The 27,996-nt window shown below is 39.2% G+C and overlaps 1 protein-coding gene across 1 annotated transcript in view; it reads right to left on the bottom strand.

The window, feature by feature from the left end:
* C5 (complement C5) overlaps window positions 1–27,996 on the bottom strand; it is a gene marked incomplete in the record, with an annotated part of 397,040 nt that overhangs the window by 15,770 nt on the left and 353,274 nt on the right. Inside the window, 4 exon segments of the mRNA XM_053695931.1 lie at window positions 13,705–13,791; window positions 17,310–17,415; window positions 17,491–17,565; window positions 18,499–18,592. Of these exon segments, the coding sequence (XP_053551906.1) occupies window positions 13,705–13,791; window positions 17,310–17,415; window positions 17,491–17,565; window positions 18,499–18,592 (362 nt within the window).

Here is a 27,996-nt window from a genome sequence, read left to right as displayed (position 1 = left end):
ATCCGTGTGCTATTATAAAATAACAAACTTTTGATTGAAGGTAATAAACTAATTAAAATCACCACAGTCCTCTCACACATCCTATCTATTCGTTGGGTGCAAGAGAATGACTGGGGGTGACGTAGAGGGGAGGAGCTATATAGCAGCTCTGCTGGGTGAATCCTCTTGCACTTCCTGTAGGGGAGGAGATAATATCCCAGAAGTAATGATGACCCGTGGACTGACCACACTTAACAGGAGAAAGTATATTAATATAACTGAGATAAGGACCAGTCTGCAGAGGCTTAGATACAAGGTAATCACAGAGGTAAAAAGGATATTAATTTAACGGAGATTAGGAGCAGTCTGCAGAGGCTTAGATACAAGGTAATCACAGGTAAAAAGTATATTATTATAACTGAGATAAGGGGCAGTCTGCAGAGGCTTAGATACAAGGTAATTACAGAGGGAAAAAGTATATTATTATATCTGAGATAAGGGACAGTCTGCAGAGGCTTAGATACAAGGTAATTACAGAGGTAAAAAGTATATTAATATAACTGAGATAAGGGGCAGTCTGCAGAGGCTTAGATACAAGGTAATAACAGAGGTAAAAAGAATATTATTATAACTGAGATAAGGGACAGTCTGCAGAGGCTTAGATACAAGGTAATTACAGAGGTAAAAATTATATTAATATAACTGAGATAAGTGGCAGTCTGCAGAGGCTTAGATACAAGGTAATTACAGAGGTAAAAAGTATATTAATATAACTGAGATAAGGGGCGGTCTGCAGAGGCTTAGATACAAGGTAATTACAGAGGTAAAAAGTATATTAATATAACTGAGATAAGGAGCAGTCTGCAGAGGCTTAGATACAAGGTAATCACAGAGGTAAAACGTATATTAATATAACTGAGATAAGGAGCAGTCTGCAGAGGCTTAGATACAAGGTAATTACAGAGGTAAAAAGTATATTAATATAACTGAGATAAGGGGCAGTCTGCAGAGGATTAGATACAGGGTAATTACAGAGGTAAAAAGTATATTAATATAACTGAGATAAGGAGCAGTCTGCAGAGGCTTAGATACAGGGTAATTACAGAGGTAAAAAGTATATTAATATAACTGAGATAAGGGGCAGTCTGCAGAGGCTTAGATACAGGGTAATTACAGAGGTAAAAAGTATATTAATATAACTGTGTTATTTAAGCAAACTGGGGAATGGGTAATAAAAGGATTATCTATCTTTGTAAACAATAACAATTCTGGAGTAGACTGTCCCTTTAATTACTGCATACTCTTTAGTGTCTAATGACTGTGTGTCATTAAACAGAAATCAAATGGTACAAAGTGCTATAATATATGTGTGTGTATAATGAATCCAAAGAGGAAAAATAAATATTTACTGTTTTCTTCAGTAAAACTATGTGTAAGTAAAGCTAACTGAGATGTGAAAGGAAACTAAACACAATGTTTATTATTTTACTAAAATATAAAGTTAGATACTGTATAACAGAAACCTGCAACAATATGATATAATCACAAGGGAATAGGTACAGTGTGTGATACATTAAACACTAAATAAATGCTAGATAGAGTACATCCACCATGAAAGGGACACTGAACCCAAATTTGTTCTTTTGTGATTCAAATAGAGCAGCAATTTTAAGCAACTTTCTAATTTACTCCTATTATCAATTTGTCTTCGTTCTCTTGCTATCTTTATTTGAAAAAGAAGGAATTTAAGCTTTTTTATTAGTCCAGGACTCTGGACAGCACTTTGTTATTGGTGGATGAATTTATCCACCAATCAGCAAGAACAACCCAGGTTGTTCACCAAAAATAGGCCTCTACATTCTTGCTTTTCAAATAAAGTTACCAAGAGAATGAAGAAAATTTCATAATAGGAGTAAATTAGAAAGTTGCTTAAAATGTCAAGCTTTACACTGGGTTCAGTGTCCCTTTAACCTGAGAGTAGTGTGCAAATGTGATCGTTACAATTATACTACTTATTTTGAAAGAAATGACTAGTGTATAACGTGTTACAGACTATAAAGAAATGACTAGTGTATAACGTGTTACAGACCATAAAGAAATGACTAGTGTATAACGTGTTACAGACCATAAAGAAATGACTAGTGTATAACGTGTTACAGACCATAAAGAAATGACTAGTGTATAAAGTGTTACAGACTATAAAGAAATGACTAGTGTATAACGTGTTACAGACCATAAAGAAATGACTAGTGTATAACGTGTTACAGACCATAAAGAAATGACTAGTGTATAAAGTGTTACAGACCATAAAGAAATGACTAGTGTATAACGTGTTACAGACTATAAAGAAACGACTAGTGTATAACGTGTTACAGACTATAAAGAAATGACTAGTGTATAACGTGTTACAGACCATAAAGAAATGACTAGTGTATAACGTGTTACAGACCATAAAGAAATGACTAGTGTATAACGTGTTACAGACTATAAAGAAATGACTAGTGTATAACGTGTTACAGACTATAAAGAAATGACTAGTGTATAACGTGTTACAGACCATAAAGAAATGACTAGTGTATAACGTGTTACAGACCATAAAGAAATAACTAGTGTATAACGTGTTACAGACCATAAAGAAATGACTAGTGTATAAGGTGTTACAGACCATAAAGAAATGACTAGTGTATAAAGTGTTACAGACCATAAAGAAATGACTAGTGTATAACGTGTTACAGACCATAAAGAAATGACTAGTGTATAACGTGTTACAGACCATAAAGAAATGACTAGTGTATAAAGTGTTACAGACCATAAAGAAATAACTAGTGTATAAAGTGTTACAGACCATAAAGAAATGACTAGTGTATAAAGTGTTACAGACCATAAAGAAATGACTAGTGTATAATGTGTTACAGACCATAAAGAAATGACTAGTGTATAAAGTGTTACAGACCATAAAGAAATGACTAGTGTATAACGTGTTACAGACCATAAAGAAATGACTAGTGTATAACGTGTTACAGACCATAAAGAAATGACTAGTGTATAACGTGTTACAGACCATAAAGAAATGACTAGTGTATAAAGTGTTACAGACCATAAAGAAATGACTAGTGTATAACGTGTTACAGACTATAAAGAAATGACTAGTGTATAACGTGTTACAGACTATAAAGAAATGACTAGTGTATAACGTGTTACAGACTATAAAGAAATGACTAGTGTATAACGTGTTACAGACCATAAAGAAATGACTAGTGTATAACGTGTTACAGACCATAAAGAAATGACTAGTGTATAACGTGTTACAGACCATAAAGAAATGACTAGTGTATAAAGTGTTACAGACCATAAAGAAATGACTAGTGTATAATGTGTTACAGACCATAAAGAAATGACTAGTGTATAAAGTGTTACAGACCATAAAGAAATGACTAGTGTATAACGTGTTACAGACTATAAAGAAATGACTAGTGTATAACGTGTTACAGACCATAAAGAAATGACTAGTGTATAAAGTGTTACAGACCATAAAGAAATAACTAGTGTATAAAGTGTTACAGACCATAAAGAAATGACTAGTGTATAACGTGTTACAGACCATAAAGAAATGACTAGTGTATAACGTGTTACAGACTATAAAGAAATGACTAGTGTATAACGTGTTACAGACCATAAAGAAATGACTAGTGTATAACGTGTTACAGACCATAAATAAATGACTAGTGTATAACGTGTTACAGACCATAAAGAAATGACTAGTGTATAACGTGTTACAGACCATAAAGAAATGACTAGTGTATAACGTGTTACAGACTATAAAGAAATGACTAGTGTATAACGTGTTACAGACCATAAAGATATGACTAGTGTATAACGTGTTACAGACCATAAAGATATGACTAGTGTATAACGTGTTACAGACCATAAAGATATGACTAGTGTATAACGTGTTACAGACCATAAAGAAATGACTAGTGTATAACGTGTTACAGACCATAAAGAAATGACTAGTGTATAACGTGTTACAGACCATAAAGAAATGACTAGTGTATAACGTGTTACAGACCATAAAGAAATGACTAGTGTATAACGTGTTACAGACCATAAAGAAATGACTAGTGTATAAAGTGTTACAGACCATAAAGAAATAACTAGTGTATAAAGTGTTACAGACCATAAAGAAATGACTAGTGTATAACGTGTTACAGACTATAAAGAAATGACTAGTGTATAACGTGTTACAGACCATAAATAAATGACTAGTGTATAACGTGTTACAGACCATAAAGAAATGACTAGTGTATAACGTGTTACAGACCATAAAGAAATGACTAGTGTATAACGTATTACAGACCATAAAGAGATGACTAGTGTATAACGTGTTACAGACCATAAAGATATGACTAGTGTATAACGTGTTACAGACCATAAAGAAATGACTAGTGTATAAAGTGTTACAGACCATAAAGAAATGACTAGTGTATAAAGTGTTACAGACTATAAAGAAATGACTAGTGTATAACGTGTTAAAGACCATAAAGAAATGACTAGTGTATAAAGTGTTACAGACCATAAAGAAATGACTAGTGTATAAAGTGTTACAGACCATAAAGAAATAACTAGTGTATAACGTGTTACAGACCATAAAGAAATGACTAGTGTATAAAGTGTTACAGAACATAAAGAAATAACTAGTGTATAACGTGTTACAGACCATAAAGAAATGACTAGTGTATAAAGTGTTACAGACCATAAAGAAATGACTAGTGTATAACGTGTTACAGACCATAAAGAAATGACTAGTGTATAACGTGTTACAGACCATAAAGAAATGACTAGTGTATAAAGTGTTACAGACCATAAAGAAATGACTAGTGTATAACGTGTTACAGACCATAAAGAAATGACTAGTGTATAACGTGTTACAGACCATAAAGAAATGACTAGTGTATAACGTGTTACAGACCATAAAGAAATGACTAGTGTATAACGTGTTACAGACCATAAAGAAATGACTAGTGTATAAAGTGTTACAGACTATAAAGAAATGACTAGTGTATAACGTGTTACAGACCATAAAGAAATGACTAGTGTATAAAGTGTTACAGACCATAAAGAAATGACTAGTGTATAACGTGTTACAGACCATAAAGAAATGACTAGTGTATAACGTGTTACAGACCATAAAGAAATGACTAGTGTATAAAGCGTTACAGACCATAAAGAAATGACTAGTGTACAACGTGTTACAGACCATAAAGAAATGACTAGTGTATAACGTGTTACAGACCATAAAGAAATGACTAGTGTATAACGTGTTACAGACCATAAAGAAATGACTAGTGTATAACGTGTTACACACCATAAAGAAATGACTAGTGTATAAAGTGTTACAGACTATAAAGAAATGACTAGTGTATAACGTGTTACAGACCATAAAGAAATGAATAGTGTATAACGTGTTACAGACCATAAAGAAATGACTAGTGTATAACGTGTTACAGACCATAAAGAAATGACTAGTGTATAACGTGTTACAGACCATAAAGAAATGACTAGTGTATAACGTGTTACAGACCATAAAGAAATGACTAGTGTATAAAGTGTTACAGACCATAAAGAAATGACTAGTGTATAACGTGTTACAGACCATAAAGAAATGACTAGTGTATAACGTGTTACAGACCATAAAGAAATGACTAGTGTAAAAACTTGTTACAGACCATAAAGAAATGACTAGTGTATAACGTGTTACAGACCATAAAGAAATGACTAGTGTATAATGTGTTACAGACCATAAAGAAATGACTAGTGTATAACGTGTTACAGACTATAAAGAAATGACTAGTGTATAACGTGTTACAGACCATAAAGAAATGACTAGTGTATAACGTGTTACAGACCACAAAGAAATGACTAGTGTATAAAGTGTTACAGACCATAAAGAGATGACTAGTGTATAACGTGTTACAGACCATAAAGAAATGACTAGTGTATAACGTGTTACAGACCATAAAGAAATGACTAGTGTATAACGTGTTACAGACCATAAAGAAATGACTAGTGTATAACGTGTTACAGACCATAAAGAAATGACTAGTGTATAACGTGTTACAGACCATAAAGAAATGACTAGTGTATAAAGTGTTACAGACCATAAAGAAATGACTAGTGTATAACGTGTTACAGACCATAAAGAAATGACTAGTGTATAACGTGTTACAGACCATAAAGAAAACATAAATTATGTAAGAACTTACCTGATAAATTCATTTCTTTCATATTAGCAAGAGTCCATGAGCTAGTGACGTATGGGATATACATTCCTACCAGGAGGGGCAAAGTTTCCCAAACCTCAAAATGCCTATAAATACACCCCTCACCACACCCACAATTCAGTTTAACGAATAGCCAAGAAGTGGGGTGATAAAAAAGTGCGAGAGCATATAAAATAAGGAATTGGAATAATTGTGCTTTATACAAAATCAAAACCACCACAAAAAAAGGGCGGGCCTCATGGACTCTTGCTAATATGAAAGAAATGAATTTATCAGGTAAGTTCTTACATAAATTATGTTTTCTTTCATGTAATTAGCAAGAGTCCATGAGCTAGTGACGTATGGGATAATGACTACCCAAGATGTGGATCTTTCCACACAAGAGTCACTAGAGAGGGAGGGATAAAATAAAGACAGCCAATTCCTGCTGAAAATAATCCACACCCAAAATAAAGTTTAACGAAAAACATAAGCAGAAGATTCAAACTGAAACCGCTGCCTGAAATACTTTTCTACTAAAAACTGCTTCAGAAGAAGAAAATACATCAAAATGGTAGAATTTAGTAAAAGTATGCAAAGAGGACCAAGTTGCTGCTTTGCAAATCTGGTCAACCGAAGCTTCATTCCTAAACGCCCAGGAAGTAGAAACTGACCTAGTAGAATGAGCTGTAATTCTCTGAGGCGGAGTTTTACCCGACTCAACATAGGCAAGATGAATTAAAGATTTCAACCAAGATGCCAAAGAAATGGCAGAAGCTTTCTGGCCTTTTCTAGAACCGGAAAAGATAACAAATAGACTAGAAGTCTTACGGAAAGATTTCGTAGCTTCAACATAATATTTCAAAGCTCTAACAACATCCAAAGAATGCAACGATTTCTCCTTAGAATTCTTAGGATTAGGACATAATGAAGGAACCACAATTTCTCTACTAATGTTGTTGGAATACACAACTTTAGGTAAAAATTCAAAAGAAGTTCGCAACACCGCCTTATCCTGATGAAAAATCAGAAAAGGAGACTCACAAGAAAGAGCAGATAATTCAGAAACTCTTCTGGCAGAAGAGATGGCCAAAAGGAACAAAACTTTCCAAGAAAGTAATTTAATGTCCAATGAATGCATAGGTTCAAACGGAGGAGCTTGAAGAGCTCCCAGAACCAAATTCAAACTCCAAGGAGGAGAAATTGACTTAATGACAGGTTTTATACGAACCAAAGCTTGTACAAAACAATGAATATCAGGAAGAATAGCAATCTTTCTGTGAAAAAGAACAGAAAGAGCAGAGATTTGTCCTTTCAAAGAACTTGCGGACAAACCCTTATCTAAACCATCCTGAAGAAACTGTAAAATTCTCGGTATTCTAAAAGAATGCCAGGAAAAATGATGAGAAAGACACCAAGAAATATAAGTCTTCCAGACTCTATAATATATCTCTCGAGATACAGATTTACGAGCCTGTAACATAGTATTAATCACAGAGTCAGAGAAACCTCTTTGACCAAGAATCAAGCGTTCAATCTCCATACCTTTAAATTTAAGGATTTCAGATCCTGATGGAAAAAAGGACCTTGTGACAGAAGGTCTGGTCTTAACGGAAGAGCCCACGGTTGGCAAGAGGCCATCCGGACAAGATCCGCATACCAAAACCTGTGAGGCCATGCCGGAGCTACCAGCAGAACAAACGAGCATTCGTTCAGAATCTTGGAGATTACTCTTGGAAGAAGAACTAGAGGCGGAAAGATATAGGCAGGATGATACTTCCAAGGAAGTGATAATGCATCCACTGCCTCCGCCTGAGGATCCCGGGATCTGGACAGATACCTGGGAAGTTTCTTGTTTAGATGGGACGCCATCAGATCTATTTCTGGAAGTTCCCACATTTGAACAATCTGAAGAAATACCTCTGGGTGAAGAGACCATTCGCCCGGATGCAACGTTTGGCGACTGAGATAATCCGCTTCCCAATTGTCTACACCTGGGATATGAACCGCAGAGATTAGACAGGAGCTGGATTCCGCCCAAACCAAAATTCGAGATACTTCTTTCATAGCCAGAGGACTGTGAGTCCCTCCTTGATGATTGATGTATGCCACAGTTGTGACATTGTCTGTCTGAAAACAAATGAACGATTCTCTCTTCAGAAGAGGCCAAAACTGAAGAGCTCTGAAAATTGCACGGAGTTCCAAAATATTGATCGGTAATCTCACCTCCTGAGATTCCCAAACTCCTTGTGCCGTCAGAGATCCCCACACAGCTCCCCAACCTGTGAGACTTGCATCTGTTGAAATTACAGTCCAGGTCGGAAGCACAAAAGAAGCCCCCTGAATTAAACGATGGTGATCTGTCCACCATGTTAGAGAGTGTCGAACAATCGGTTTTAAAGATATTAATTGAGATATCTTCGTGTAATCCTTGCACCATTGCTTCAGCATACAGAGCTGAAGAGGTCGCATGTGAAAACGAGCAAAGGGGATCGCGTCCGATGCAGCAGTCATAAGACCTAGAATTTCCATGCATAAGGCTACCGAAGGGAATGATTGTGACTGAAGGTTTCGACAAGCTGCAATCAATTTTAGACGTCTCTTGTCTGTTAAAGACAGAGTCATGGACACTGAATCCATCTGGAAACCCAGAAAGGTTACCCTTGTCTGAGGAATCAAAGAACTTTTTGGTAAATTGATCCTCCAACCATGATCTTGAAGAAACAACACAAGTCGATTCGTATGAGATTCTGCTAAATGTAAAGACTGAGCAAGTACCAAGATATCGTCCAAATAAGGAAATACCACAATACCCTGTTCTCTGATTACAGACAGAAGGGCACCGAGAAGCTTTGTAAAAATTCTTGGAGCTGTAGCTAGGCCAAACGGCAGAGCCACAAACTGGTAATGCTTGTCCAGAAAAGAGAATCTCAGGAACTGATAATGATCTGGATGAATCGGAATATGCAGATATGCATCCTGTAAATCTATTGTGGACATATAATTCCCTTGCTGAACAAAAGGTAAGATAGTCCTTACAGTTACCATCTTGAACGTTGGTATCCTTACATAACGATTCAATATTTTTAGATCCAGAACTGGTCTGAAAGAATTCTCCTTCTTTGGTACAATGAAGAGATTTGAATAAAACCCCATCCCCTGTTCCGGAACTGGAACTGGCATAATTACTCCAGTCAACTCTAGATCTGAAACACATTTCAGAAATGCTTGAGCTTTTACTGGATTTACTGGGACACGGGAAAGAAAAAATCTCTTTGCAGGAGGTCTCATCTTGAAACCAATTCTGTACCCTTCTGAAACAATGCTCTGAATCCAAAGATTGTGAACAGAATTGATCCAAATTTCCTTGAAAAAACGTAACCTGCCCCCTACCAGCTGAGCTGGAATGAGGGCCGCACCTTCATGTGGACTTAGAAGCAGGCTTTGCCTTTCTAGCTGGCTTGGATTTATTCCAGACTGGAGATGGTTTCCAAACTGAAACTGCTCCTGAGGATGAAGGATCAGGCTTTTGTTCTTTGTTGAAACGAAAGGAACGAAAACGATTATTAGCCCTGTTTTTACCTTTAGATTTTTTATCCTGTGGTAAAAAAGTTCCTTTCCCACCAGTAACAGTTGAAATAATGGAATCCAACTGAGAACCAAATAATTTGTTACCCTGGAAAGAAATGGAAAGTAAAGTTGATTTAGAAGCCATATCAGCATTCCAAGTTTTAAGCCATAAAGCTCTTCTAGCTAAAATAGCTAGAGACATAAACCTGACATCAACTCTGATAATATCAAAAATGGCATCACAGATAAAATTATTAGCATGCTGAAAAAGAATAATAATATCATGAGAATCACGATGTGTTACTTGTTGCGCTAAAGTTTCCAACCAAAAAGTTGAAGCTGCAGCAACATCAGCCAAAGATATAGCAGGTCTAAGAAGATTACCTGAACACAGATAAGCTTTTCTTAGAAATGATTCAATTTTCCTATCTAGAGGATCCTTAAACGAAGTACCATCTGACGTAGGAATAGTAGTACGTTTAGCAAGGGTAGAAATAGCCCCATCAACTTTAGGGATCTTGTCCCAAAATTCTAATCTGTCAGACGGCACAGGATATAATTGCTTAAAACGTTTAGAAGGAGTAAATGAATTACCCAAATTATCCCATTCTTTGGAAATTACTGCAGAAATAGCATTAGGAACAGGAAAAACTTCTGGAATAACCACAGGAGCTTTAAATACCTTATCTAAACGTTTAGAATTAGTATCAAGAGGACCAGAATCCTCTATTTCTAAAGCAATTAGTACTTCTTTAAGTAAAGAACGAATAAATTCCATTTTAAATAAATATGAAGATTTATCAGCATCAACCTCTGAGACAGAATCCTCTGAACCAGAGGAATCATCAGAATCAGAATGATGATGTTCATTTAAAAATTCATCTGTAGGGAGAGAAGTTTTAAAAGATTTTTTACGTTTACTAGAAGGAGAAATAACAGACATAGCCTTCTTTATGGATTCAGAAACAAAATCTCTTATATTATCAGGAACATTCTGCACCTTAGATGTTGAAGGAACTGCAACAGGCAATGGTACTTTACTAAAGGAAATATTATCTGCTTTAACAAGTTTGTCATGACAATCAATACAAACAACAGCTGGAGGAATAGCTACCAAAAGTTTACAGCAGATACACTTAGCTTTGGTAGATTCAGCACTAGACAGCGATTTTCCTGTAGTATCTTCTGACTCAGATGCAACGTGAGACATCTTGCAATATGTAAGAGAAAAAACAACATATATATAAAGCAAAATTTATCAAATTCCTTAAATGACAGTTTCAGGAATGGGAAAAAATGCCAAAGAACAAGCTTCTAGCAACCAGAAGCAATAAAAAATGAGACTTAAATAATGTGGAGACAAAAGCGACGCCCATATTTTTTCGCGCCAAATAAGACGCCCACATTATTTGGCGCCTAAATGCTTTTGGCGCCAAAAATGACGCCACATCCGGAACGCCGACATTTTTGGCGCAAAATAATGTCAAAAAATGACGCAACTTCCGGCGACACGTATGACGCCGGAAACGGAAATAGATTTTTTTGCGCCAAAAAAGTCCGCGCCAAGAATGACGCAATAAAATGAAGCATTTTCAGCCCCCGCAAGCCTAACAGCCCACAGGGAAGAGTCAAATTTTTGAAGGTAAGAAAAAATGATTAAATCAAATGCATTATCCCAAATATGAAACTGACTGTCTGAAAATAAGGAAAGTTGAACATTCTGAGTCAAGGCAAATAAATGTTTGAATACATATATTTAGAACTTTATAAACAAAGTGCCCAACCATAGCTTAGAGTGTCACAGAAAATAAGATTTACTTACCCCAGGACACTCATCTACATGTTTGTAGAAAGCCAAACCAGTACTGAAACGAGAATCAGCAGAGGTAATGGTATATATAAGAGTATATCGTCGATCTGAAAAGGGAGGTAAGAGATGAATCTCTACGACCGATAACAGAGAACCTATGAAATAGACCCCGTAGAAGGAGATCACTGCATTCAAATAGGCAATACTCTCCTCACATCCCTCTGACATTCACTGCACGCTGAGAGGAAAACCGGGCTCCAACTTGTTGCGGAGCGCATATCAACGTAGAATCTAGCACAAACTTACTTCACCACCTCCATCGGAGGCAAAGTTTGTAAAACTGAATTGTGGCTGTGGTGAGGGGTGTATTTATAGGCATTTTGAGGTTTGGGAAACTTTGCCCCTCCTGGTAGGAATGTATATCCCATACGTCACTAGCTCATGGACTCTTGCTAATTACATGAAAGAAATGACTAGTGTATAACGTGTTACAGACCATAAAGAAATGACTAGTGTATAACGTGTTACAGACCATAAAGAAATGACTAGTGTATAACGTGTTACAGACCATAAAGAAATGACTAGTGTATAACGTGTTACAGACCATAAAGAAATGACTAGTGTATAATGTGTTACAGACCATAAAGAAATGACTAGTGTATAACGTGTTACAGACTATAAAGAAATGACTAGTGTATAACGTGTTACAGACCATAAAGAAATGACTAGTGTATAACGTGTTACAGACCATAAAGAAATGACTAGTGTATAAAGTGTTACAGACCATAAAGAAATGACTAGTGTATAACGTGTTACAGACTATAAAGAAATGACTAGTGTATAACGTGTTACAGACTATAAAGAAATGACTAGTGTATAACGTGTTACAGACTATAAAGAAATGACTAGTGTATAACGTGTTACAGACCATAAAGAAATGACTAGTGTATAACGTGTTACAGACCATAAAGAAATGACTAGTGTATAACGTGTTACAGACCATAAAGAAATGACTAGTGTATAACGTGTTACAGACCATAAAGAAATGACTAGTGTATAACGTGTTAAAGACCATAAAGAAATGACTAGTGTATAACGTGTTACAGACCATAAAGAAATGACTAGTGTATAACGTGTTACAGACCATAAAGAAATGACTAGTGTATAACGTGTTACAGACCATAAAGAAATGACTAGTGTATAACGTGTTACAGACCATAAAGAAATGACTAGTGTATAACGTGTTACAGACCATAAAGAGATGACTAGTGTATAACGTGTTACAGACCATAAAGAAATGACTAGTGTATAACGTGTTACAGACCATAAAGAAATGACTAGTGTATAATGTGTTACAGACCATAAAGAAATGACTAGTGTATAACGTGTTACAGACTATAAAGAAATGACTAGTGTATAACGTGTTAAAGACCATAAAGAAATGACTAGTGTATAACGTGTTACAGACCATAAAGAAATGACTAGTGTATAACGTGTTACAGACCATAAAGAAATGACTAGTGTATAACGTGTTACAGACTATAAAGAAATGACTAGTGTATAACGTGTTACAGACCATAAAGAAATGACTAGTGTATAACGTGTTACAGACCATAAAGAAATGACTAGTGTATAACGTGTTACAGACCATAAAGAAATGACTAGTGTATAACGTGTTACAGACCATAAAGAAATCACTAGTGTATAATGTGTTACAGACCATAAAGAAATGACTAGTGTATAACGTGTTACAGACCATAAAGAAATCACTAGTGTATAATGTGTTACAGACCATAAAGAAATGACTAGTGTATAACGTGTTACAGACTATAAAGAAATGACTAGTGTATAAAGTGTTACAGACCATAAAGAAATGACTAGTGTATAATGTGTTACAGACCATAAAGAAATGACTAGTGTATAAAGTGTTACAGACCATAAAGAAATGACTAGTGTATAATGTGTTACAGACCATAAAGAAATGACTAGTGTATAACGTGTTACAGACTATAAAGAAATGACTAGTGTATAACGTGTTACAGACCATAAAGATATGACTAGTGTATAACGTGTTAGATCACTTACCTTCCACACATTTACATTCTTGTCCCGTGCAAACTTGCACCAGTTTTTGGTCTTCATATGGGTTATAGAAGATTGTGCAGCGCTTGTCTGGTGCAAAAACACAAGTAAATAAAGATCATCTGCAAGTCGTTGTGACAAAAACCTGTTAATGTGTCTATACTTTTGTTTAGTTAATGAGACGTGTGTGAAACAATGCTACTAATACTGATGCACACAAGGGTATGTAGAGGGTGCGCAGTGCCAGTAAATGAATCAGTATGTCAAGTGAGAAAGAAGCACTCGCGCACAGAATGGTTATCTTAACATATGCGGGCCGTATGGAGCTGGATGCCCCTGTTTCTGCGCGAGCCTTCAAGCTTGCCAGAAACAGAAGTTATGAAGCAGCTGTCTAAAGACCGCTGCTCCATAACTTGTTCGCCTGCTCTGAGGCCACGGACAGATTTCATCCCGATCTAATACGATCGGGTTGATTGACACCCATCGGCATTTATCGATGTGCAGCGGACATTATACTCCACATCGTATCAAAAAATATATAAAAAATATACCCCATGGTCTTAAATAGATCATATGTGGAACAATTTTCATACATATATAACTACAGCTCACATCAGGTTACATTCACCTGATGCGCATTTCGCTTCAGCTTTTTCAAAGGCGCCTTTGAAAAAGCTGAGGCGAAATGCACATGAGGCGAATGTAACCTGATGTGAGCTGTAGTTATATATATGTATGAAAATTGTTCCACATATGGAGGCCTATGTATCAAAGGTCTTGCGGACCTGATCCGACAGTGCGGAACAGGTCCGCAAGACCTCGCTGAATGCGGAGAACAATGTGCTCTCCGTATTCAGCATTGCACCAGCAGTTCACAAGAGCTGCGGGTGCAACGCCGCCCCCTGCAGACTCGCGGCCAATCGGCCGCCAGCAGGGAGGTGTCAATCAACCCGATCATACTCGATCAGGTTGAATTGTGGCGATTCCTGTCCGCCTGCTCAGAGCAGGCAGAGTTATGGAGCAGCGGTCTTCACACGGGCCCTACATTTTTATCCTTTTATGTTTGTGTTGTTGGTATATCTCCGTTATTTACCAATTTTACATTTTTATATAGCTGTAACTTTACCAACCTAGTATTTGTAAGTGCGTGCTCCTTATGGTACTTCTTTCTCTCATGTTTAGTTACCGCAGTACAGTTGTGTTTAGTTACCGCAGTACAGTTGTGTTTAGTTACTGCAGTATAGTTGTGTTTAGTTACCGCAGTATAGTTGTGTTTAGTTACCGCAGTATAGTTGTGTTTAGTTACCGCAGTACAGTTGTGTTTAGTTACTGCAGTATAGTTGTGTTTAGTTACTGCAGTATAGTTGTGTTTAGTTACTGCAGTATAGTTGTGTTTAGTTACCGCAGTATAGTTGTGTTTAGTTACCGCAGTACAGTTGTGTTTAGTTACCGCAGTATAGTTGTGTTTAGTTACCGCAGTACAGTTGTGTTTAGTTACCGCAGTACAGTTGTGTTTAGTTACTGCCGTATAGTTGTGTTTAGTTACTGCAGTATAGTTGTGTTTAGTTACCGCAGTACAGTTGTGTTTAGTTACTGCAGTATAGTTGTGTTTAGTTACCGCAGTATAGTTGTGTTTAGTTACCGCAGTACAGTTGTGTTTAGTTACTGCAGTATAGTTGTGTTTAGTTACCGCAGTATAGTTGTGTTTAGTTACCGCAGTATAGTTGTGTTTAGTTACTGCAGTATAGTTGTGTTTAGTTACCACAGTATAGTTGTGTTTAGTTACCACAGTATAGTTGTGTTTAGTCACCGCAGTATAGTTGTGTTTAGTTACTGCAGTATAGTTGTGTTTAGTTACTGCAGTATAGTTGTGTTTAGTTACCGCAGTACAGTTGTGTTTAGTTACTGCAGTATAGTTGTGTTTAGTTACTGCAGTACAGTTGTGTTTAGTTACTGCAGTATAGTTGTGTTTAGTTACCGCAGTACAGTTGTGTTTAATTACTGCAGTATAGTTGTGTTTAGTTACCGCAGTATAGTTGTGTTTAGTTACCGCAGTATAGTTGTGTTTAGTTACTGCAGTATAGTTGTGTTTAGTTACCGCAGTACAGTTGTGTTTAGTTACTGCAGTATAGTTGTGTTTAGTTACCGCAGTATAGTTGTGTTTAGTTACCGCAGTATAGTTGTGTTTAGTTACCGCAGTACAGTTGTGTTTAGTTACCGCAGTACAGTTGTGTTTAGTTACCGCAGTATAGTTGTGTTTAGTTACCGCAGTATAGTTGTGTTTAGTTACTGCAGTATAGTTGCGTTTAGTTACCGCAGTACAGTTGTGTTTAGTTACTGCAGTATAGTTGTGTTTAGTTACCGCAGTATAGTTGTGTTTAGTTACCGCAGTATAGTTGTGTTTAGTTACCGCAGTACAGTTGTGTTTAGTTACTGCAGTATAGTTGTGTTTAGTTACCGCAGTATAGTTGTGTTTAGTTACCGCAGTACAGTTGTGTTTAGTTACCGCAGTATAGTTGTGTTTAGTTACTGCAGTATAGTTGTGTTTAGTTACCGCAGTATAGTTGTGTTTAGTTACCGCAGTATAGTTGTGTTTAGTTACTGCAGTATAGTTGTGTTTAGTTACCGCAGTATAGTTGTGTTTAGTTACCGCAGTACAGTTGTGTTTAGTTACTGCAGTATAGTTGTGTTTAGTTACCGCAGTACAGTTGTGTTTAGTTACCGCAGTATAGTTGTATTTAGTTACCGCAGTATAGTTGTGTTTAGTTACCGCACTTTTAAGCAACTTTCTAATCTACTCCTATTATTAATTTTTCTTGGTTCTCTTAATATCTATTTTTAAAAGCAGGAATATAAGCTTAGGAGCCAGCACATTTTTGGTTCAGCACCTGGGTAGCGCTTGCTGATTGGTGTCTAAATGTAGCCACCAATAAGCAAGCACTACCCAGGTTCTGAACCAAAAATGGACCGGCTCTTAAGCTTACTTTCCTGCTTTTTAAAATAAAGATACCAAGAGAAGGAAGAACAATTAATAATAGGAATAAATTAGAAAGTTGCTTAAAATGGCTGCTCTATTTGAATTATGAAAGTATGATTTTGACTAGACATTGGGGCTGATTTACCAAGCAGTTAATCGGCCCTAATGCTTCTAATTCCGCGCAAGCCTTCAGGGTCGCCGGAATCAGGAATTAAGAAGTAGCAGTCTTAAGACCGATGCTCCTTAACTCGTGCGCCAGCTCTGAGGCGGCGGACAGCAATCCGCCTGATCGTGTATGATCGGGTCGATTGACACCCCCTGCTAATGGTCGCGAATCTACAGGGGCGGCATTGCACAAGCAGTTCCCAAGAACTGCTTGTGCAATGTTAAATGCTGAGAGCGTACGCTGTTGGCATTCGGTGATGTCTGGCAGACATGATATGCTACAGCGGATCATGTCCGCCAGACATTGATAAATCGGCCCCTATACCTTTAATCCCAGGGATAGACACATAGGTGAGTAAAATAAAGCTACTGACTGAAGGCCCTTGGTATTACGGTGCCATAAAAATGAGACCAATTTGTTTTTGGCAGGAAAAAGAGAAAATAATGTCATGACACAAGATTATACCTGGCGCATGGAATTCATAAACCGAGAAGGTTGCTGGACTTAGTCTCTCAACTTTATAGAGTTCCATGACAGGGAACATAACACAGACAAATTCATCTGATGGAATCTAAAGACAAAAAAAATGTCAGTAACAGAGCGCTCTTGTTGTTATTGTATTAGCCCCTTGCCAAGAATGTCTTACCGAGTCAAAATGAAGAATGACGCGCCCGTCTTTAATGCTGTAGTCTGTTACATACTGATCTACTCTCGTCACGAGCTGCAAATAAACACATAGTAGCAGAACCGTATAACACAAAATAACTAGCATATCCACAGACTAAAATCAAGTGCAATTAAACAAGCTGTATCTTCTAAATCTGAGCATGGTGCATCCTAAAGGGACATACATATATCAATATATAAAATGCATCATTTATAATTACCCCATAGAGTCCTTTCTTTCCTACTGGTGAGAGTCCACTAAAGGCATCACCTTGACACCTTACAACAGAGCTGTAATATCCCTTGTACTAGTTGTGATGTACAATAAACCTGTTCTAAAACCACAGTGCTACAGAATTTGGTGGCAATATACAAATTAATGATAATACTAATAGAGATTTCATTGAATTGAACAGCATTATCAGTATAGCGAGTGTGTTTGTTGGGTTATCACTGTGCTTATTATTTAAGTGATGGAGCAGTAGTGTTTGCACCTGTTTGGTGATGTTGCTTCCATATGGTGGGATAATGTATATTGCCCATATGCAAAATCATTGCTCCACTCTAAGCGTTTAGCGCACTCGCTAATAATTTGCACTGCATGGGGTTTATCAAGTCCTACAAGCTGAATAATGGTCTGTAAACGTGTCATTAAACGCACATGAAACCCACATTTTTATCTTTGGTGATTCACATAGAACATACGATTTTAAATAACTTTCTAATGTACTTCTATAATCAAAGGTGCTTAGTTTCCTTGGTATCCTTTGTTCATGTCAGTTGAGTTAGTGTCAAATGAACCTACATTTTGTTTACTGCATGTGACCAGTGGAGTTGTTCCCATTGGCCAGTGAGCAGTAATACTGCAGTATCTGTTATGTAACGTCTTTTCAGCTATAATTTGCGGGCATGAAGCAGTTTAATTACAGCTTTTTTGTGCATATCATATATTTTCTTTCTTCCCGTGTACCATTACCCCGATATTTACCGAAGCCAATTCCTGTTCATCCACCTCCAGCCCTGAAACCAAACTGATCTCCATCACTGCATGACCGGAGCTAGAAAACTCAGACGCTTTGTACCTATAATTACAGACGTACTAAATATTATGTTTCTTTTAATGTGCTCCAGGCATCAGTAATAAAAGGGCATTACACACTAAATAACGACTAGATAACAAGGGTTAGCCTGAGACTAGCACAAATGTATTTATTAGGGAAGTGCAAGAAACTCTTATTGAAACAAATGCTGAATATGGCTGCTGGATTCGCACTGATACTTGTGTATTGGGCTTTTACACTAATAAATCCTGTGCTGAACATGATGTAACGTTAACCCTTGTGCTAACAGACCATCATTACCCCAGACTCATCTGATCCTCGTTACTAACGTCTAGTGATGTCACGTTAACCCTTGTGCTAACAGACCATCATTACCCCAGACTCATCTGATCCTCGTTACTAACGTCTAGTGATATCACGTTAACCCTTGTGCTAACAGACCATCATTACCCCAGACTCATCTGATCCTCGTTACTAACGTCTAGTGATGTCACGTTAACCCTTGTGCTAACAGACCATCATTACCCCAGACTCATCTGATCCTCGTTACTAACGTCTAGTGATGTCACGTTAACCCTTGTGCTAACAGACCATCATTACCCCAGACTCATCTGATCCTCGTTACTAACGTCTCTAGTGATGTCACGTTAACCCTTGTGCTAACAGACCATCATTACCCCAGACTCATCTGATCCTCGTTACTAACGTCTCTAGTGATGTCACGTTAACCCTTGTGCTAACAGACCATCATTACCCCAGACTTGTCTGATCCTCGTTACTAACGTCTCTAGTGATGTCACGTTAACCCTTGTGCTAACAGACCATCATTACCCCAGACTCATCTGATCCTCGTTACTAACGTCTAGTGATGTCACGTTAACCCTTGTGCTAACAGACCATCATTACCCCAGACTCATCTGATCCTCGTTACTAACGTCTCTAGTGATGTCACGTTAACCCTTGTGCTAACAGACCATCATTACCCCAGACTCATCTGATCCTCGTTACTAACGTCTCTAGTGATGTCACGTTAACCCTTGTGCTAACAGACCATCATTACCCCAGACTTGTCTGATCCTCGTTACTAACGTCTCTAGTGATGTCACGTTAACCCTTGTGCTAACAGACCATCATTACCCCAGACTCATCTGATCCTCGTTACTAACGTCTAGTGATGTCACGTTAACCCTTGTGCTAACAGACCATCATTACCCCAGACTTGTCTGATCCTCGTTACTAACGTCTCTAGTGATGTCACGTTAACCCTTGTGCTAACAGACCATCATTACCCCAGACTTGTCTGATCCTCGTTACTAACGTCTCTAGTGATGTCACGTTAACCCTTGTGCTAACAGACCATCATTACCCCAGACTCATCTGATCCTCGTTACTAACGTCTAGTGATGTCACGTTAACCCTTGTGCTAACAGACAATCATTACCCCAGACTCGTCTGATCTTCTTGTTACTAACGTCTAGTGATGTCACGTTAACCCTTGTGCTAACAGACCATCATTACCCCAGACTCGTCTGATCCTCGTTACTAACGTCTAGTGATGTCACGTTAACCCTTGTGCTAACAGACCATCATTACCCCAGACTCATCTGATCCTCGTTACTAACGTCTAGTGATGTCACGTTAACCCTTGTGCTAACAGACCATCATTACCCCAGACTCATCTGATCCTCGTTACTAACGTCTAGTGATGTCACGTTAACCCTTGTGCTAACAGACCATCATTACCCCAGACTCGTCTGATCCTCTTGTTACTAACATCTAGTGATGTCACGGTAACCCTTGTGCTAACAGACCATCATTACCCCAGACTCGTCTGATCCTCTTGTTACTAACATCTAGTGATGTCACGGTAACCCTTGTGCTAACAGACCATCATTACCCCAGACTCGTCTGATCCTCTTGTTACTAACGTCTCTAGGGATGTCACGTTAACCCTTGTGCTAACAGACAATCATTACCCCAGACTCGTCTGACCCTCTTGTTACTAACGTCTAGTGATGTCACGCTAACCCTTGTGCTAACAGACCATCATTACCCCAGACTCATCTGATCCTCGTTACTAACGTCTAGTGATGTCACGTTAACCCTTGTGCTAACAGACCATCATTACCCCAGACTCGTCTGATCCTCTTGTTACTAACATCTAGTGATGTCACGGTAACCCTTGTGCTAACAGACCATCATTACCCCAGACTCGTCTGATCCTCTTGTTACTAACGTCTCTAGGGATGTCACGTTAACCCTTGTGCTAACAGACAATCACTACCCCAGACTCGTCTGATCCTCTTGTTACTAACGTCTAGTGATGTCACGGTAACCCTTGTGCTAACAGACCATCATTACCCCAGACTCGTCTGATCCTCGTTACTAACGTCTAGTGATGTCACATTAACCCTTGTGCTAACAGACCATCATTACCCCAGACTCATCTGATCCTCGTTACTAACGTCTCTAGTGATGTCACGTTAACCCTTGTGCTAACAGACCATCATTACCCCAGACTCATCTGATCCTCGTTACTAACGTCTAGTGATGTCACGTTAACCCTTGTGCTAACAGACCATCATTACCCCAGACTCATCTGATCCTCGTTACTAACGTCTCTAGTGATGTCACGTTAACCCTTGTGCTAACAGACCATCATTACCCCAGACTCGTCTGATCCTCTTGTTACTAACATCTAGTGATGTCACGGTAACCCTTGTGCTAACAGACAATCATTACCCCAGACTTGTCTGATCCTCTTGTTACTAACGTCTAGTGATGTCACATTAACCCTTGTGCTAACAGACAATCATTACACCAGACTTGTCTGATCCTCGTTACTATCGTCTAGTAATGTCACGTTAACCCTTGTGCTAACAGACAATCATTACCCCAGACTCGTCTGATCCTTGTTACTAACGTCTAGTGATGTCACGGTAACCCTTGTGCTAACAGACCATCATTACCCCAGACTCGTCTGATCCTCTTGTTACTAACGTCTCTAGTGATGTCACGTTAACCCTTGTGCTAACAGACAATCATTACCCCAGACTCGTCTGATCCTCTTGTTACTAACGTCTAGTGATGTCACGTTAACCCTTGTGCTAACAGACAATCATTACACCAGATTTGTTTGATCCTCGTTACTAACGTCTAGTGATGTCACGGTAACCCTTGTCCTAACAGACAATCATTACCCCAGACTCGTCTGACCCTCTTGCTACTAACGTCTAGTGATGTCACGGTAACCCTTGTCCTAACAGACAATCATTACCCCAGACTCGTCTGATCCTCTTGTTACTAACGTCTAGTGATGTCACATTAACCCTTGTGCTAACAGACAATCATTACCCCAGACTCATCTGATCCTCGTTACTAACGTCTCTAGTGATGTCACGTTAACCCTTGTGCTAACAGACAATCATTACCCCAGACTCGTCTGATCCTCTTGTTACTAACGTCTAGTGATGTCACGGTAACCCTTGTCCTAACAGACAATTATTACCCCAGACTCGTCTGATCCTCGTTACTAACGTCTCTAGTGATGTCACGGTAACCCTTGTGCTAACAGACCATCATTACCCCAGACTTGTCTGATCCTCGTTACTAACGTCTAGTGATGTCACGTTAACCCTTGTGCTAACAGACCATTACCCCAGACTCGTCTGATCCTCGTTACTAACGTCTCTAGTGATGTCACGGTAACCCTTGTGCTAACAGACAATCATTACCCCAGACTTGTCTGACCCTCTTGTTACTAACGTCTAGTGATGTCACGTTAACCCTTGTGCTAACAGACCATTACCCCAGACTCATCTGATCCTCGTTACTAACGTCTAGTGATGTCACATTAACCCTTGTGCTAAAAGACAATCATTACCCCAGACTTGTCTGACCCTCTTGTTACTAACGTCTAGTGATGTCACGGTAACCCTTGTGCTAACAGACCATCATTACCCCAGACTCGTCTGATCCTCTTGTTACTAACGTCTCTAGTGATGTCACGTTAACCCTTGTGCTAACAGACCATCATTACCCCAGACTCATCTGATCCTCGTTACTAACGTCTCTAGTGATGTCACGTTAACCCTTGTGCTAAGAGACCATCATTACCCCAGACTCGTCTGATCCTCTTGTTACTAACATCTAGTGCTGTCACGGTAACCCTTGTGCTAACAGACAATCATTAACCCAGACTCGTCTGATCCTCTTGTTACTAACGTCTAGTGATGTCACATTAACCCTTGTGCTAACAGACAATCATTACACCAGACTTGTCTGATCCTCGTTACTATCGTCTAGTAATGTCACGTTAACCCTTGTGCTAACAGACCATCATTACCCCAGACTCGTCTGATCCTTGTTACTAACGTCTAGTGATGTCACGGTAACCCTTGTGCTAACAGACAATCATTACCCCAGACTCGCCTGATCCTCTTGTTACTAACGTCTCTAGTGATGTCACGTTAACCCTTGTGCTAACAGACAATCATTACCCCAGACTCGTCTGATCCTCTTGTTACTAACGTCTAGTGATGTCACGTTAACCCTTGTGCTAACAGACAATCAATACACCAGACTTGTCTGATCCTCGTTACTAACGTCTAGTGATGTCACGGTAACCCTTGTCCTAACAGACAATCATTACCCCAGACTCGTCTGACCCTCTTGTTACTAACGTCTAGTGATGTCACGGTAACCCTTGTCCTAACAGACAATCATTACCCCAGACTCGTCTGATCCTCTTGTTACTAACGTCTAGTGATGTCACATTAACCCTTGTGCTAACAGACAATCATTACCCCAGACTCATCTGATCCTCGTTACTAACGTCTCTAGTGATGTCACGTTAACCCTTGTGCTAACAGACAATCATTACCCCAGACTCGTCTGATCCTCTTGTTACTAACGTCTAGTGATGTCACGGTAACCCTTGTCCTAACAGACAATCATTACCCCAGACTTGTCTGATCCTCGTTACTAACGTCTCTAGTGATGTCACGGTAACCCTTGTGCTAACAGACCATCATTACCCCAGATTTGTCTGATCCTCGTTACTAACGTCTAGTGATGTCACGTTAACCCTTGTGCTAACAGATCATTACCCCAGACTCGTCTGATCCTCGTTACTAACGTCTCTGTTAGCACAAGGGTTACCGTGACATCACTAGACAATCATTACCCCAGACTTGTCTGACCCTCTTGTTACTAACGTCTAGTGATGTCACGTTAACCCTTGTGCTAACAGACCATTACCCCAGACTCATCTGATCCTCGTTACTAACGTCTAGTGATGTCACATTAACCCTTGTGCTAACAGACAATCATTACCCCAGACTTGTCTGACCCTCTTGTTACTAACGTCTAGTGATGTCACGGTAACCCTTGTGCTAACAGACCATCATTACCCCAGACTCGTCTGATCCTCTTGTTACTAACGTCTCTAGTGATGTCACGTTAACCCTTGTGCTAACAGACAATCATTACCCCAGACTCGTCTGATCCTCTTGTTACTAACGTCTAGTGATGTCACGTTAACCCTTGTGCTAACAGACAATCATTACACCAGACTTGTCTGATCCTCGTTACTAACGTCTAGTGATGTCACGGTAACCCTTGTCCTAACAGACAATCATTACCCCAGACTCGTCTGACCCTCTTGTTACTAACGTCTAGTGATGTCACGGTAACCCTTGTCCTAACAGACAATCATTACCCCAGACTCGTCTGACCCTCTTGTTACTAACGTCTAGTAATGTCACGGTAACCCTTGTGCTAACAGACAATCATTACACCAGACTTGTCTGATCCTCGTTACTAACGTCTAGGGATGTCACGGTAACCCTTGTCCTAACAGACAATCATTACCCCAGACTCGTCTGATCCTCTTGTTACTAACGTCTAGTGATGTCACGTTAACCCTTGTGCTAACAGACCATCATTACCCCAGACTCATCTGATCCTCGTTACTAACGTCTAGTGATGTCATGTTAACCCTTGTGCTAACAGACCATTACCCCAGACTCATCTGATCCTCGTTACTAACGTCTAGTGATGTCACGGTAACCCTTGTCCTAACAGACAATCATTACCCCAGACTCGTCTGATCCTCGTTACTAACGTCTCTAGTGATGTCACGGTAACCCTTGTCCTAACAGACAATCATTAACCCAGACTTGTCTGACCCTCTTGTTACTAACGTCTAGTGATGTCACGTTAACCCTTGTGCTAACAGACAATCATTACCCCAGACTTGTCTGACCCTCTTGTTACTAACGTCTGGTGATGTCACGTTAACCCTTGTGCTAACAGACCATTACCCCAGACTCATCTGATCCTCGTTACTAACGTCTAGTGATGTCACATTAATCCTTGTGCTAACAGACAATCATTACCCCAGACTTGTCTGATCCTCCTGTTACTAACATCTAGTGATGTCACGTTAACCCTTGTGCTAACAGACAATCATTACCCCAGACTTGTCTGATCCTCCTGTTACTAACATCTAGTGATGTCACGTTAACCCTTGTGCTAACAGATAATCATTACCCCAGACTTGTCTGATCCTCCTGTTACTAACATCTAGTGATGTCACGTTAACCCTTGTGCTAACAGATAATCATTACCCCAGACTCGTCTGATCCTCTTGTTACTAACATCTAGTGATGTCACGTTAACCCTTGTGCTAACAGACAATCATTACCCCAGACTTGTCTGATCCTCCTGTTACTAACATCTAGTGATGTCACGTTAACCCTTGTGCTAACAGATAATCATTACCCCAGACTCGTCTGATCCTCTTGTTACTAACATCTAGTGATGTCACGTTAACCCTTGTGCTAACAGATAATCATTACCCCAGACTCGTCTGATCCTCCTGTTACTAACGTCTAGTGATGTCACATTAACCCTTGTGCTAACAGACCATTACCCCAGACTCGTCTGATCCTCTTGTTACTAACATCTAGTGATGTCACGTTAACCCTTGTGCTAACAGACAATCATTACCCCAGACTTGTCTGATCCTCCTGTTACTAACATCTAGTGATGTCACGGTAACCCTTGTGCTAACAGATAATCATTACCCCAGACTTGTCTGATCCTCTTGTTACTAACGTCTAGTAATGTCACGGTAACCCTTGTGCTAACAGATAATCATTACCCCAGACTTGTCTGACCCTCTTGTTACTAACGTCTAGTGATGTCACGTTAACCCTTGTGCTAACAGACCATTACCCCAGACTCATCTGATCCTCGTTACTAACGTCTAGTGATGTCACTTTAACCCTTGTGCTAACAGACCATTACCCCAGACTCATCTGATCCTCGTTACTAACGTCTAGTGATGTCACGGTAACCCTTGTCCTAACAGACAATCATTACCACAGACTCGTCTGATCCTCTTGTTACTAACGTCTCTAGTGATGTCACGTTAACCCTTGTGCTAACAGACAATCATTACCCCAGACTCGTCTGATCCTCTTGTTACTAACGTCTAGTGATGTCACGTTAACCCTTGTGCTAACAGACAATCATTACACCAGACTTGTCTGATCCTCGTTATTAACGTCTAGGGATGTCACGGTAACCCTTGTCCTAACAGACAATCATTACCCCAGACTCGTCTGATCCTCTTGTTACTAACGTCTAGTGATGTCACGGTAACCCTTGTCCTAACAGACAATCATTACCCCAGACTCGTCTGATCCTCTTGTTACTAACGTCTAGTGATGTCACGGTAACCCTTGTGCTAACAGACAATCATTACCCCAGACTTGTCTGACCCTCTTGTTACTAACGTCTAGTGATGTCACGTTAACCCTTGTGCTAACAGACCATTACCCCAGACTCATCTGATCCTCGTTACTAACGTCTAGTGATGTCACGGTAACCCTTGTCCTAACAGACAATCATTACCCCAGACTCGTCTGATCCTTGTTACTAATGTCTCTAGTGATGTCACGGTAACCCTTGTGCTAACAGACAATCATTACCCCAGACTTGTCTGACCCTCTTGTTACTAACGTCTAGTGATGTCACGTTAACCCTTGTGCTAACAGACCATTACCCCAGACTCATCTGATCCTCATTACTAACGTCTAGTGATGTCACATTAACCCTTGTGCTAACAGACAATCATTACCCCAGACTTGTCTGACCCTCTTGTTACTAACGTCTAGTGATGTCACGTTAACCCTTGTGCTAACAGACCATTACCCCAGACTCATCTGATCCTCGTTACTAACATCTAGTGATGTCACATTAACCCTTGTGCTAACAGACAATCATTACCCCAGACTTGTCTGACCCTCTTGTTACTAACGTCTAGTGATGTCACGTTAACCCTTGTGCTAACAGACAATCATTACCCCAGACTTGTCTGATCCTCCTGTTACTAACATCTAGTGATGTCACGTTAACCCTTATGCTAACAGATAATCATTACCCCAGACTCGTCTGATCCTCTTGTTACTAACATCTAGTGATGTCACGTTAACCCTTGTGCTAACAGATAATCATTACCCCAGACTTGTCTGACCCTCTTGTTACTAACGTCTCTAGTGATGTCACATTAACCCTTGTGCTAACAGACAATCATTACCCCAGACTTGTCTGATCCTCTTGTTACTAACGTCTAGTGATGTCACGTTAACCCTTGTGCTAACAGATAATCATTACCCCAGACTTGTCTGATCCTCTTGTTACTAACGTCTAGTAATGTCACGGTAACCCTTGTGCTAACAGATAATCATTACCCCAGACTTGTCTGAGCCTCGTTACTAACATCTAGTAATGTCACGGTAACCCTTGTGCTAACAGACAATCATTACCCCAGACTCGTCTGATCCTCTTGTAACTAACGTCTCTAGTGATGTCACGTTAACCCTTGTGCTAACAGACAATCAATACCCCAGACTCGTCTGATCCTCTAGTAACTAATGTCTAGTGATGTCACATTAACCCTTGTGCTAACAGACAATCATTACCCCAGACTTGTCTGATCCTCTAGTTACTAACGTCTAGTGATGTCACATTAACCCTTGTGCTAACAGACAATCATTACCCTAGACTTGTCTGATCCTCTAGTTACTAACGTCTAGTAATGTCACGGTAACCCTTGTGCTAACAGACAATCATTACCCCAGACTTGTCTGATCCTCTTGTTACTAACGTCTAGTAATGTCACGGTAACCCTTGTGCTAACAGACAATCATTACCCCAGACTCGTCTGATCCTCTTGTTTCTAACGTCTAGTAATGTCACGGTAACCCTTGTGCTAACAGACAATCATTACCCCAGACTTGTCTGATCCTCTTGTTACTAACGTCTAGTAATGTCACGGTAACCCTTGTGCTAACAGATAATCATTACCCCAGACTTGTCTGATCCTCTTGTTACTAACGTCTAGTAATGTCACGGTA

This window comes from Bombina bombina, chromosome 12 (genome assembly GCF_027579735.1).
Source record: "Bombina bombina isolate aBomBom1 chromosome 12, aBomBom1.pri, whole genome shotgun sequence".
Lineage (NCBI taxonomy): Eukaryota > Metazoa > Chordata > Amphibia > Anura > Bombinatoridae > Bombina > Bombina bombina.
The sequence above is the reverse complement of the archived record's forward strand: the minus strand, read 5'-3'. Positions and strand labels throughout refer to the sequence as shown.